Genomic DNA, 16,236 nt, shown 5'->3' on the forward strand with positions numbered 1-16,236 from the left:
AAATTTTTGCATTTCATAAACGTAGCTTGATTATTATCCATAGTGCTTGAAAAACGTGCGTTAATGACAACAAATGAAATACTCCATTCTCTGAGACAGATGGCGGCATACTGAATTTAATCAATAGACAGTTGCAATCTGGAGGTATCTGGCATCTACCCAGATACTTAACTAATACGTACAAGGCGTGTTTGAATCAATTCCCACTTCATTTATGACTGAACGAATTAAAGGTCATAAAGGGTTAAATTCAATAAATGTTTCATTATTTAATGTTTGTGATATTTTAATTTATTGAACGTGTTTTGAATTATCAGAAAAAGTTTTTTTTTTTTTTTTTTACAAAGGAGTCACCACTTATCAAGGTCTCAAGACCACTCGAGGATAAGGGTTACTGAGTGTACTATAATCAATGGGACAATATCTTAGTAACTGTTAGTAGTGGCAATTTGGTAAATTGGATGACTGAAGGGGACGCCTCATTAAGAACTTGTTTACGTTGGACTTGAAGACGGTTAGATTGTAGTCAGCTGGAAAGAAGGGAAACGGAAGAGAATTCCACAGGTGTGCAGTTCTAAAAAAGAAGCTTTGTTTATGGAATCTACGTTTAGAAGTTTAGGCACAGATAAAGAGTAAGGAAAATTATTGATCATGGTTTCAACTAGACGAGTGTTTTTTTTTGTGAAAGTTTGGTGAGGAGAGACCATAGATTGGAGCTCAGACGAGCACTTGCCATAAAAATAATGATAAAGCAGTAAAGCAGAGACAGGCTTACAACGCCTCTTCTATGGGAAAGAGGTTGCAAGGAAGAGAAAAGAACATTCTCCACTAGGCTATGAAGCAAGATAAGCTGTTTCTAGCAGCTCCTGCCCACATGTAGCAGCAGTACTCCGTCCTTGGACGTACTTGGCTCTTATACAGGTATAGAATTGCATCGGCAGTGAGATATCTTCTGGAGCAATAGAATGATCCAACCATTTTTCCAGCGACCTTGGTAATGGATTTGATGTACGTGTTCCATTTCAGATCAGAAGTAAAGGTCAGATCCAGAAGCTTGTTAGAAAGCAAGCATTAATTTGGGGTTGTCTCCCCGTTTTGCTAGTATAACTCTTTTGAGAATGAAAACCAAAAAATAAAGTGCACTTGTGTCTTTTGTTAGATTTATTTCATTACTAGCAAGCTGCCTGGCGTTGCCCAGTTGTAAAATATGCATAAATATATTTTAATTCATGCAAAAACTGAGATGTGTGTGTGAGTATTATATTTTTTCCAAACAATTCACTTCTTATAAGTAAAAAAAAAAAAAAAATATATATATATACTCTAGCTGAGATCCAAACCAAAACCTAAAGACAATGAGTCAAGTACGATAACCAATAGGCCAGCCTGACACGATCTTTAAAAAGTGTTTTCAACCATATTTATTCTAAACATAAGGAAGCTGCCATGGGAACGATTCATGCATGCACATTCATGAAACAGCAAACAGATGAAAATCCGATAACCCCCCCCCCATTTACCAATTTTTCAATTTTGAGCCCTTAACAGCCTTTTTTTTTTTTTTTTTTCAGATGAAAATTGATTAAAAAGTTTTCCACATGTCTGAATACCCTATATACCAAATTTCGAGTCCGAAGATAAAACATTTGTTGAGTATATAGGTTGAGAATTGTTTTCACATACATTCTCACATTTATAGATATATAGATTATGCTAGCAAAAAGAAAGGGCAATCCAAAATTAATGTTGATTTTTAATCAAACTTTACTGATAATTGAAAACAAATTCTTCTATTATATAAAGAGCAAAATGGGTGCGAGTGTTTGTGTCTATGAAAGGCTTTTTGCATCGGGTTTCTCGCGTCGGTTAGATTCCGCAAGAAATTTTTGCATATTTCCCAGATCATAATATTTCAGATTCGCAAACAGGCATCGTCTTTATCTTTTTTTAGTCAAGTAAAAAAAAAATTCCCACTGTGCCGTCGTCTCCAGTGTTTGTTTGTCTTTTTCGTATAAATAAAACAAAACTATTTGCAAGTCTGCAAGTCAACTTTTGTTTTTTGATTGACTACGTTAAATCTGAACGCTATAGATTTCCGGTCGCATCATGGAGTTGAAGTAAGACGTCAGATTCTCTCACTTTCTTTTCCGCTTTCGTGTCATGGGTTCGAGCCTACCTGTCTACTACTACGCCGGGCATTTTCAGTCATTTTTTTTTTTTATACAATACTTCAAAGTAAATTTTATTTCAAATTTATTTTTAATACTTTTGAAAATAAACATTTTTTTTTTATACAATACTTCAAAGTAAATTTTATTTCAAATTTATTTTTAATACTTTTGAAAATAAACATTTTTTTTTTTATACAATACTTCAAAGTAAATTTTATTTCAAATTTATTTTTAATACTTTTGAAAATAAACATTTTTTTTTATACAATACTTCAAAGTAAATTTTATTTCAAATTTATTTTTAATACTTTTGAAAATAAACAGATTTTTTTTTTTTTTTTTTTAAATTTATAAAGCTCATTATGTCTGTCTGTCTGTCTGATTGTAGAAAATGGCTAGGCCGATTTTTATGAAATTTTACATGAAGGCATTTAATGTGCCTTGGATTTTGTATCGGAATGTCTTCACTAAGTGAAGCTTCCTCTCTGTGTACCGAGATGGGTCCCCAACTAAAGCAGGCAATCAATTGATTTAATTAAGATATGGATGATTTCACTAAGTTCGATGACAATAAAAGTATAGGAGTGTGAAACATTTGTTGATCATTATTAATTCCCAGGCAATATCGGGTCTCTCTGCTAGTATGTATATATATATATATACACAAGCAGTTAATAAAACATGTTAAAAAAACACTTTGAAATGAGTTTAAAAAAAAACATTTAATCTGAAAAGGAAACACTAGATAAGTGGATAGTCCTTAATCCGCGGAATTTCGAAGAAATACTTTCCTTCTCATCAGAGGGTAGGAATTAGCAAAATGCGGGATCAGATTTTTATATATATATATATATATATATATATATATATAGTGAATGAATGACAAAAGTCTATATTCCAAAATTTATGATGTTGACCATCTTACGATTTATTCCTTTAATTCAGTTGACATTTACCATTCTTAACATGATTTAAATCCGAAAATTGAAAGAGAAGCTGTAAATACCTTATATGTTTCCATTACACCATTTTGAATCATGTCAAAACGCACTTTCTTTCATTGTGATGGATTGATTGTTGCTATTTCTTCTGATGCGTTAAGGGCAAAATAGATTCACTAATTGATTGTTTTTGTGCTACGAAACAGATACTGCCATGAATTGTAAATGTCAATTGAATTAAAGGAATAAATTGTAAGATGGTCAATATCATGAACTTTGGAATATAGACTTTTGTCATTCATTCACTATATTGCTCTGTAATTACATTGAGCTTCTTAAAAAGGATTGGTATATATGGTATATATTATTACTTTATCTCTTAAAAAATTATTAAAACAAACTTTAATAAACTCAAAATGACTTCATGAATGTTAACTAATTTGCATATTCCTTTGAAAAACAAACGTTCATTAATTAATTATTTTTATGGCTTCTTATTGGATGATTGGTTTCATTTAACTATTACGCTTAGTTCTATTTATGCATATTTTCTACATTAATTGCATAGCATTTAGGATGAAAAAAATTCTAGCACACACCCATGTGTATATATATATATATATATATATATGAACAAATGATTAATAAAACATGTTAAAAGACATCTTGAAAAAGAGTTAAAAACATATTTAATTTTAAAAAGGAAGCACAAGATAAGTGGAAAATACTTTTTACCTTTTTAATTTTTAATTTTCAATTTTTAATTTATTTATTTTCATTTTTTTTTTTTAATATAATAGACGCTCCATTTTATAAACTTAGCCTTGTTCCTCTGACTCGTGTTTCTTAATTTCATTCTGGGACTTTCACGTGCATATTTAAGTTGACCTAATTATTAACGCTAACTTTCGCGCTTTTTGTCTGCGTCAGTTTGACCTTGCTTTTCAAATCTAAACTTTCACCGTTTTTCCGTTTTTTTTTTTTTTTTTTTTTTTTTTTTTTTTTTTTCTTGAACCTTAATTTACTTGATTCCTCCGGCCTTGGCAGACATGTTTTAAATATTCTCTCCAGTGCTTTTTCTGTGCACATTTGAACTTTTCTTTTAATGATTTGGAACTCATTCCATTTGTGATTTTTTTCCAAGGAATTCTGCCTTTTGGATCATTTTGGACCATTTGGAATTTACCTGTTGGATTGGAAATTTTTAATTCGACCGTGTTTGGATTTTACCATTCTTGGATTTTTTACCCTTCACCGGACTATCCATTCATGTGAAATCTTTTTATCATTTTTCTTTTACCTCCTATTCCCCTTACCTCACCCTTTTTTTTAACCAAGTAAGATCTGTGACTTACTTGTAGTTTCATTAAATACTTTTACATGCAAAATCTGATCCTGCATTTTGCTAATTCCTGCCCTCTGATGAGAAGGAGAGTATTTCTTCGAAACTCAGCGGATTAAGGACTATCCACTGATCTTGTGCTTCCTTTTTAAAATTAAATATGTTTTTAACTCTTTTTCAAGATGTCTTTTAACATGTTTTATTAATCATTTGTTCATATTATAAGCTCTATTTCCTTTTCGGTTTTATTGAGCTTTTACATCTGGTTGAGATTACTTTACTTGTAAATATTAACTCTTTAATATTTATAATATATTTTAAGTTTACCATTTTGATTACCTTTGTAAACTTATTGTAATTTTTATTTCTTTTATATATATATATATATATATATATATATATTATTCTTCTAATCTTATTTAAAAAAAAAAATGTTAATATTTTTCTAGGCTGAAGAATTCCTGCGGCGTGAAAAACACGAATGGTTACAACAAAAGATTTTACTAACAGAATCTCGTGAAGTTGTGACTGAAGGTGAAATGAAAGCCCTTGATGAAGAGTTATGTGAATCTGACAAACAGGTGAGTTATTTAAGAATTTTTGGCATTTAACTGACTTCACGTACCCGTTTATCAGCTACCTTTTGAAATTCTATTCTTTTCTCGAGCCTTTTTGTTCATTTGCCTCCTGATTCAACAAGGAATCAAAAACATTTGCGGTACAGTTGAAACATACATTATTTCTTTTTGATTTTAACACACAAAAAAACATTAGCAAATTGAAAAAAATTAAAGCGATAATTAAGCTGAGAATTTTGCTCTGTTTAATACTGTTTACTTATATATATATATATATATATATATATATATATTAATGAAATCAAAGGATGTAGTGTTTATTTGATATATGCAGTGGTAAACTTCAATCTAATATAAATACCAGTATTTATATATAGAAAATTTAATCTCAACCGAATAAAAAGCTCAATACACAATAGAAAGTAGAGCTTATTATAAGAGAAAGAAAATTCAAATGTGTAAGTTGAACTTTACAATCAAAATTTATTTTAATTTTGATTGTAAAGTTCAACTTACTTTTAATTTTCTTTCTCTTATTGGCCCTGTCGGTGGGGCATTAGAATACGCCGACTGCCCCCCTGCAGAGGGTAAAAGTTCCTCAATGGGGGTTCTGGATATGACCTTAAACTATATCCAGTGGTGAGGCCTCAGCTTGTGGGCTTTGGGGAGTGTGGAGCCACCCTTTAATTACCATTGCTCCCAGGTCCACTCTGACCCGGAGTGGTAGTACGTGTTAGGGTCCCAATTATGGGTTGAATAGAAACCGACGTGAAAACAACAAATATATTCTATTAAAAACATTTTTCTTCAAAATCTTTGGATTCGACATTAAATAACCCAAAAGGGTTGATATGCCATAAAACAAAAACAACCAACCAACTTTCTCTTATATATGTGTGTATATATCTTATTATAAATTTTCCTAGTGTGTGTGTGTGACGCGGTTTATCTCAGCCTACAGGCAATCCACCCAGGCAAGTAAGGTACCGCAATGAAGCTTATGGCCCAGCGGATGTTTTAATGATATTTATATACATGTTTGATGTATGGAAATGCAAAAGAAATAACAATTTACTAAACAACGTTTTATTTACTGGATATTTTTCCGGTATTCACTGGAAGTTATCTCCCTTAGTAAGTTCGATTTACTCTGTGTGTGTGTGTGTGTGACGCGGTTAGCTCAGCCTATCGCCAACCCACTTAGACAAGTAAGGTACTGAAATGAAGCTTATGATCCAGCGGATGTTTTAATGATATTTATATCCATGTTTGGTGTATGGAAATGTAAAAAAAATACAAAAAAAATAACGATTTACTAAACAACGTTTTATTTATTGGATATTTTTCTGGTACAAGGACTCAAGTTTGCCCAGCTGGGCAAACTTGGGTTCTTGTGTGTGTGTGTGTGTGTGTATATATATATATATATATATATATATATATATATATATGTGTGTGTGTGTATATATATATATATATATATATATATATATATATATATTGAAAATCAACTTATCAAAATAAAATCTTTCACTCAAAAATGACACCATATGCTTTAAGATAGTTCTTTAACGATAAACAATCAAAAGGGTTTATGTATGTGTATATATACAGGGTCCTATGGACGAATTTATCTTTAGTTAACCTTTTGACAACTAAATATTTTCTTTTACTAGTAAAGTTACTAGCTAAACCCATGTGATTTTTGGAACATGACATCTTTGTTTCATGATGAGTACGTACACCATAAAGATTGTTTTTAATTAAGTTTATAGGTACTCGAGTAGAAATCATTTCGTATCAGACATTTCTCTAACATAACTAGTTCCTTTTTTTTTTTTTTTTTTTTTTACAAGGTGGTCACGACTTATCAAGGCCCAGAAGCCACTCATGGATAAGGGTTATTGTAAGTACAGTACATTAGTGTAGATATTTTAGAGTGTCTACTTAAGGGGGCGGTTCATCAGGAATTTGTTTACGTTGGACTTGAAGATATCCAAGTTGTAGTCAGGAGGGAAGCATGCAGATGGAACAGAGTTCCACAGGCGTGCAGTTCTAAGAAAGAAGCTTTGTTCATGGAATCTACGTTTTGATTTAGGCATAGATAAAGAGTGGGGAAAGTTTTTGACAGTGGATTCAGCTAGACGGGTGTTTTTTGTAAAAGATTGGCGAGGGGGTACCAGAGATTGGAGCTCAGACGAGCACCTGCTATGGAAATAACGATAAAACAAAGATAGGCTTGCAACGTCTCTTTTGTGGGAGAGAGGTTGCAGGGAAAAGAAGAGGGCATCCCCCACCAAGCCACGAAGTCTATTTTGTACTCTGTCAAGGCAGGATTGGCCCATATGTATGTTCTGTTGTTATATTTTACATACATTGAGCTTCTAAACAAAGGATTGGTATACACAAATATTGAAATATATATCAGAAAACATATTTTACCAAAACAACATACAGTAGAACCCCGGGATACGGCATTAAAAATTCGTAACAAGATACAGTACAGTATATAATACACATGTATATAATCAAATAACATTATAAATAACACTGGAAGACGGGGAAAATACCGTAACCAGGGATTGGACAAACATTGTATTCCACATCACAACCTGAAAAAAAATGTATGCTGGTGCCACCATATCCCGAGGTTCTACTATATATATATATATATATATATATATATATATATAGTAAGTTATAAAATGTATATGGTGATTAAGCTACACTGAATATTCCGCGTTTCATCCACTCTAGGATTCTTCAGGCTCAGGCTTATTTTATAACTTACTAACTAGCTCTATCCCCCCACTCTTTATCTGTGCCTAAACCTAGACATAGATTCCATGAACAAAGCTTCTTTCTTAGAACTGCACGCCTGTGGAATTGTCTTCCGTTTTCCTGCTTTCCGGCTGACAACAATATGGTTGTGTTCAAGTCTAACGTAAAAAAGTTCTTAATGAGCCGTTCCATATAAGTTATCAAATTTACCAAATTTTCATTACTAATGATTACTATATTGTCCAATTTCTACTGTACACTCTTTAACCCTTATCCTTGAGTGGCCTCTTGGCCTTGATAATGTGGTGATGCCTATGTAAAAAAAAAAAAACCTACGTATTGAGCACTTTTTAGTAAATACTTAAAGTTTACTCATAAATCTATACTTTCGTATATTAATTTTATGTGAGTAAATTAAGTAGTTATGTATATATATATATATATATATATATATATATATATTTTTTTTTTCTGCACATACAAGCTGCAACTAAACAAGGCGCAAATATTAACTTTTGCCGCAATAAGTAAAAAATGATGAAGCAAATGGAACTGTATTCTATATTAAAGAAAATGGAAGACTACAGGACCCCCAGGATATGGCATTAAAAATTAGTAACAAAATACATTACAGTATCTCATACATATGTATATAATCAAATAACATTATAAATAACGCCATAAGGCGGGGCAAATACTATAACCAGTGGTCGGAAAAACATTGTATTCCACATCATAACCTGAAAAAAAATGTATCCTGGTGCCACCGTATTCTGGGATTCTACTATGTAATAATAATAAAAAAAAAATACATGTTAGTTTGTGTCCAATGTAATTTCTCATTTAAATCTTATTACTCTTTAATGTCAGTCTTTTTGTTTTGTTTTGTTTTACTTCAGTTTTACGAAGAATTCAATAAATGCCTGACAATTGGTGAAATTTTGCCTTTTATGTATCCAAGTTCTGAGACGGACGTTTCCGTGCTTGGACTCACGCCTGAAGATTTACAAAGACGACATAAGGTAAGAGAGCAAACGGAACCTACATTTTTCTGTCCTCCTTAGCATCGGTCCTGGATATGACCTTAAACTATATCCGATGGTGAGGCTCCAGCTTGTGGGCTTTGGGGAGTGTGGAGCCACCCCTTAATTGGCATTGCTCCCAGGTCCACTCTGATCCAGAGTGGTAGTACCTGTTAGGGTCCCAACTATGGGTTAAATAGAAACCGACTTAAAAAAACAAGTATACTCTATTAAAAAATTGTTCTTCAAAATCACTGGATTTGGCATTAAATAACCCAAAAGGGTTGATGTGCCATAAAACAAAAACAACTAACCAACCAATCCTTAGCAGCACCATTCCCCTTCAGATTTAATTTTTTAATATAGGACCCCCAGAATTATACAACATCAAATATTAATAGAGAAAACGAGTTGTGTATACTAGTGTGTCTCCCAAACTCTCCTCTCCACAGGGTGCAGGCCGGAGGTACAGGATGCGTCTGACATCACGGTTAAAATCCATTGTTTATAAAAGCAATTTTTGTTGGTACATTCTGAAAAAAAAAGACAAACTGACTGATGTGGAGGATCTGCTCACTTTTGTACACCTGCACATGCTTCTTAATATCCGTGATGTTCTAGATCAGTGGTTCTCAACCTTTTTTTACTCATGGACCCCTTTTCCCTTCTTTTTATCTTGGTGGACCCCTTCATAACTATTGGTCATAAGACAATCTTCTATTTTACACTCATACAAATTTTGAGGTTTTAATAATCAAAGACTGGTGCTACCAGATCAGGCTGCCCTGTGGCTTCCTGAGACGAAATGCACCTACATTGACGTTTTTTTGTTTTCTGATCTTTTTTGTAAAACTTAATTATGTTCTGCAAAACCAAAAACAACAGCCTATTCCCCCCCCCCCTTTTTATTTTATTTTTTCCTACCTTACTCCCAGTCCTGGATATGACCTTAAACTACATCCGATGGTGAGGTCCGGCTTACGGGCTTGGGGAGTGTGGAACCACCTCTTAATTGCCATTGCTCCCAGGTCCACCCTGACCCGGAGTGGTAGTACCTGTTAGGGTCCCAACTATGGGTTAAATAGAAACAGATTTTTAAAAGGAAAAGAAACAACAAAAAAGAAAGAAAAAGAAAACAAATATATTCTATTAAATTATCTATTTATTTTTTTTTTTTTTTTGCCCTGTCGGTAGGGCATGAGAACAAACCGACTGCCCCCCTGCAGAGGGTAAAAATCCCTCAATGGGGCAACCAGTTAGCCGTGGGTTGCTACCCGTAAAGTCTTAGGACGTGATCCTGGTGATTGAGCGAACCTAAACCAGGATACATAGAAGTTTAGGCACCGCAACACATTACTTTGGCCCTTACTTCGATTAGACGGGCGGTCGGAGAGGCCCGATCCGACCAATCGGCCAGTCACGCCAAGCCCCACCATATATTGCCCATTCCAAAAACTCACTACTAATACAACACATCCCCCCTCTCCCACAAATAACCCTACTCCCTAATATATGATGGAAAGCGGTGGCTGAGGGTCAATCGATTAGGTGTGAATATCGATGACGAGGCTGTAAACCCCTCAGGATTGCTACAGATCCCATATCAATATCTAGAGAGAACAGATAATCATTATGAAACCACCAAAGTCGGTTATATCATCATTGTACCCCTGTAGAGGCTGGGAAAATGGGTTTCCCCCCAGGCTCTTCCCAAATAGGACTCCGAGGTGGGTGGGGAACAAAGATGACGAAAAAAAAACAAAATATATGGCTTATTCCTCCCAAAAACCACCCAACCACCCAAAGAGAACCCACTCTGATGTCTCTGACATCAGTAGCTCTGACGAAGAGACGATAAAACCAAGGAACTCAACATTCGTAGTAATAGAATCAATGGAGGAAACTCCTTTGAGCAAACTATCACTTTTTAAAATTGAAAAAAATCTTAAAACTCTAAAACCAAAGTCTATTAAAAAACAATTTAACGGCAGCCTACTAATAGAAACCCATAACGAAGAACAAACTAAAGAAATATTGAAACTAAAATTATTTGAAAACATCAAAGTCAAATGCTACAGACATCCAACCCTAAATACCTGCAAAGGAGTAGTGAAAAGCCACGAACTTGCACTTTGTCCCTTGGAGGAAATCAGGACAAACTTACAGAAACAGAATGTGTTAGATGTTCGCAGAGTTCAAATTAAAAAAAAAACAGTGAGAAAATCGATACCAATACATATATACTAACTTTCGATTCCCTCACCATACCCAAAGAAGTGAAAGTCGGATATATGAAAATAAATGTAGAAATTTATATTCCAAACCCCCTCCAATGCTTCAAGTGCCAGAAGTTTGGACACCATCAAGATCGGTGCACACGATTACCAGTGTGTGGAAGATGTGGAGAAAGTGGCCCACACATTGACTGCAGAAAAGATTTCAAGTGTGCCAACTGCCTGGGAAACCATGGCGCTGGCTCTAGATATTGCGAAATATGGAAAAGAGAAAAAGAAGTGACCAAACTAAAACATATAAAGAATATATCCTACCCAGAGGCCAGGAAAATCATCGAAACTAAAACATATGCAGATGCAACAAAAAAAACTAATCCAATCAACAATCAAAATGGTCATATACATGTAACGGATACAACTGACAAGAAAATTGATGTCCTAAGCAAACTAATAAAGGAAATGAAAGAACTATTAGAAGAAATGAGGAAAATGAATAGTGCAATGTCTGCAACCAATCCAAGGATAATATTAAGTAAAGACACTACTGAACCACAAAAAGAAACAAAACCACAAACCATTTCTACAAAAACAACCGAACAACCATCAAACACATCACAAGCCAGAAAAGAATCAAAAATCCCCCCAGACAAAAAAAAAAAACAAACAAAAACAGGAAAAGAAAGATCCCGATCTATATCTCGAACAGGGACTCCGACAGAAAATAGATTTGAGGGATTGGAGACGATGGAAGTTGAACACAATTCAAAATGATGAACAAAATATTACAATGGAATATCAGAGGGATAAAAGCAAACCAAAATGAACTCACATTATTAATAACAAATATGAGCCCAGCACTTGTCTGTCTACAGGAGACCTTTCTGAAAGAAAATAATACCATCAACATAAAACACTACACATCTTACAACTACATAAATAAAGATACGGACAGAGCTTCTGGAGGCACATCAATACTTGTGAAGAATGAAGTCCCTCAAAGACAAATAAATATAAACACAAACTTGCAAGCAATTGCAGTTTCAGTGACTCTACATAGAACTATAACACTTTGCTCAATATACATCCCTCCAAAAGATACAATCAACGAAACTGAGATAACTCAATTAATAAAACAACTCCCTAAACCCTTTTTTCTACTAGGAGATCTCAACAGTCACAATGTAATATGGGGAAGTAAAGAAACAAATAAAAAAGGAAAAGAAATAGAAAACATAATAAATAAAAATAATCTATGCCTCCTTAATAATCAAAACTACACCTATATGTACCCAGCAACAGGTACTTTCACCGCCATTGACCTTACCTTATGTGATCCTTCCATATATATGGACTATGACTGGAAAGTACACAATGACACCTGTGGGAGTGATCATTTCCCAATCATCCTGGAAAGTCTAAGTACTAACACTGAACAAAAAACACCCAAATGGAACCTACATAAAGCGGATTGGGAAGACTTCCAGGAACAGTGCAAAAACCAATTAATTATCGAAAAGAATGATGAAGATGACCATTTGAACTACTTCATTAAAACACTGACAAACATAGCAAATAATACCATACCGAAAACAACCAAAACCAACAATCACAACAAACCTTGGTTCACAAAAGAATACAGAAAAGCCATCAGAGCTCGACGAGCTGCCTTGAGAAAATTCGAAAAGTATCCAACAAGCGAAAATCTGGATTTCTTCAAAAACAACAGAGCAAAAGCCAGACGAATCATAAAGGAATCCAAAAGAACAACTTGGAGAAATTATATATCCAAAATTAATGTGAATACCAAGGCGAAAACAGTTTGGAACATGATGAGGAAAATAGAAGGAAAGTGTAGTAGTACACCAATATCCCACATCTCTAAAGGCAACAAAATATACACCGATCAAAAAGACATTTCCAATAACCTGGCAGATAATTTATCAAAAATTTCATCATGTGACAGACAAACAGAGAAATTCAAAAAGATTAGAGAAAAGGAAGAGAAAAAGAAAATTCTATTTAAATCACAAAATACTGAAAAATACAACCAACCTCTTACCTTGCCTGAATTAAAAGAATCGCTAACCAAATCCCATGACACAGCTACAGGGCCCGATGAAATTCCATATGAAATCCTCAAAAAACTTCCAGAAACCTCAATGAAATACCTACTTGAAATTTTCAACATTATATGGTCCAGTGGAAACGTACCCGAGACCTGGAAAGAGGCCACAATAATACCAATCCCTAAATCTGAAAACTCAAACATCCAATCCCAATCAAGTAACGTCTCAGATCCATTGAATTTCAGGCCAATAGCTCTAACAAGCTGCATTTGTAAGACCATGGAAAGGATTATAAACAAAAGACTAATCTGGTTCCTGGAAACAGAATCTTATTACAGAATTTCAAAAAGGATTCAGGAAAAACCGAAGTTCAATAGACCACATAGTCAGACTTGAAACCTTCATCAGAGAAGCCTTTGTAAGGAAGGAACATTTAACAGCAGTGTTTTTTGACATGGAAAAAGCCTACGATACTGTGTGGAAGTACGGTGTTACAAGGGATCTGAAGGCGCTTGGACTAAAAGGCAGAATGCCAATTTTTATTGAAAATTTTTTAAAAAATAGACGGTTCAGAATAAAGGTTGGCACAGCTCTCTCGGACTTGAAAGAACAAGAGAATGGAGTACCTCAAGGGAGTATACTGTCAGTGACCCTGTTCAGTATCCGAATTAACAACATTGTAAAAAACCTTAACCCTGGGGTAGATTGCTCCCTATATGTGGATGACTTCCTAATATGCTGTAGATCTAGATATATATCTATAATAGAAAGGAAGCTTCAATTGTGCTTAAACAAAGTAATGAGATGGACGGAAGAGAATGGATTTAGATTCTCCAAAAGAAAAACGAAATGCATGCATTTCTGCAAACTAAAGAACATGCATAATGATCCTGTCCTAACCATGGAAGGAATGCCCATACCAGTTACTGACCAGTACAAATTCTTAGGGATTTTATTTGACAAAAAGTTAACATTCATCCCACACATAAACTATCTGAAAAAAAAATGTAACAAAGCTGTAAATCTTTTGAGAGTGGTAGCACATACCGATTGGGGTGCAGACAAGGAAACACTCCTTAAACTTTACAGAGCACTAGTCCGCTCAAAGCTAGACTACGGTTGTTTCATATATGGATCAACCCGAACATCATATATAAAAAGCCTAGACCCTATTCACCATACTGGCCTAAGATTGGCCCTAGGAGCATACAGAACTTCCCCTGTGAACAGTCTATACACGGAAGCACACGAACCCCCACTAGATCTAAGGCGAGAAAAGTTAGCCCTTCAATATTTACTGAAACTGAAGTCTTGCCCAAACAACCCTGCATACCAATGTACCTTCTATCCTAAATATGAAGAACTCTTTAACATGAGAAGAAAAACTATCAAAACGTTCGGGCTCCGAATGAAGGAAAGCATTGAAGAATCGAAAATTCCAATCTCCAGCATTCACAACTTCATACTGCCTAAAACACCCCCATGGACCATGAAACAAGTTGAAATAAAACTCAACCTAAACAAAAAGTCCAAATCTACCACAAACCCTATTGAATACCACGACGAACTTCAACATTTAAAATTACAATATTCAAACTACACCTTTATCTACACAGACGGGTCTAAAAGCAACAATCACACTGGATGTGCAGCAACGTACCATAAAACCACAATGAAGAGAAATCTTCAAAATGAAGCATCTATATTCACTGCAGAGACTATAGCTATCGATCTAGCACTCGACATAATTTCAGAGAAAACCACCAAAAACTTCATCATTCTCACAGATTCTCTATCAGTCCTATTATCTATACAAAATCAAAAACAAGAAAATCCACTAACAACAAAATTAATAGAAAAAATCAATATCCTTTCAACTACTAAAAACATTATTCTTGTCTGGATCCCCAGCCGTGTGGGGATCAAAGGCAATGACAGGGCAGATATAGCTGCAAAAAGATCTTCTAACCTTCCAACTGACAATTTTAAGATTCCACATACTGATCTTAGACCCCAGATAAAAGCATATATACAGGAAAAATGGCAACTGCGGTGGAGTCAGCAAGAGGGCAACAAATTATACTCAATCAAACCTGAACTTAAGGAACGATGTCCGGACATCAAGAGATCACGCCGAGAAGATGTGATACTGACTCGGCTGCGCATAGGACACACCAACTTTACTCATTCTTATATACTAAATGGAGAATCGGCGCCAGAGTGCATCCCATGCCAGGAGACACTCACAGTAAAACATATCCTAGTTGGGTGTGATGACCTTGCCCCAACTAGAAAATTATATTATACAGAAAGCAATATGGAAGACCTTTTTGAAAAGGTCAACTCAGCAAATATTCTAGCATACCTAAGGAAAGTAAATTTATATAAGAAAATTTAAGGAAGTTTAAAGACACCCAAATATACACATCCATGTATAAATACAACATTTAATTTCTTAGTTCCATTTTATAAAAAAAAGGGAGGAAAGGCTGAAAAAGTCATTCCCCCCCCCTCCCAATAAAAAAAGTTAAAAAAAAAAAAAGGACTCTGGCATTAAATGACCACATAGGTTGATATGCCGTAAAACCAATCAATCAATCAATCAATCAATCAATCAATAATCAAAGAAATATTATATAATTAAGCTTTATTTTTAAATGAAAACTAATTTAATGCAAATAAAGTATTCTACAACAACTATAATAATTATGATAATAATGATAATAAGTTTTGTTATGTTTTGTCTGTGGACCCCCAGAAATATTCCATGGACACCTAGGGTCCATGTCAACCCCGGTTGAGAACCCTTGTTCTAGATGAACGAAAAGCTCTTCTTTCAGACATAGAAGAAAACCTGACCTCACAGGCAACTTCAGCTGTCAGTGAAGAATCTGATGACGCTGATGATCGCAATGCATTCCTGAATTATGTTGATACCAACATCAGTACAGAATGACTTTGAAGCAATGTAAGTGCAGTAAAACTGTTGTGTTGTTTCTTTAACTTTATTAAACTTTATTACTATGTTTACATGCAATAATAACATATTTCATTGTCACCATTCTCACAATAATCATCATTATATCACAACTATTATCATT

At 34.3% G+C, this 16,236-nt stretch overlaps 1 protein-coding gene across 1 annotated transcript in view; it reads left to right on the plus strand.

Moving 5' to 3' along the window:
* Nucleotides 1–16,236, plus strand: part of LOC145268719 (HAUS augmin-like complex subunit 4) — a 63,729-nt gene that overhangs the window by 14,540 nt on the left and 32,953 nt on the right. Inside the window, exons 3-4 of the mRNA XM_080124269.1 lie at nt 4,904–5,035; nt 8,713–8,835. Coding sequence (XP_079980395.1) covers nt 4,904–5,035; nt 8,713–8,835 — 255 coding nt within the window. The remainder of the gene's footprint in view (nt 1–4,903; nt 5,036–8,712; nt 8,836–16,236) is intronic.

The sequence above is a fragment of the Euprymna scolopes genome, chromosome 44, assembly GCF_053919585.1.
Source record: "Euprymna scolopes isolate OS-2025 chromosome 44, ASM5391958v1, whole genome shotgun sequence".
NCBI classification, from domain to species: domain Eukaryota; kingdom Metazoa; phylum Mollusca; class Cephalopoda; order Sepiida; family Sepiolidae; genus Euprymna; species Euprymna scolopes.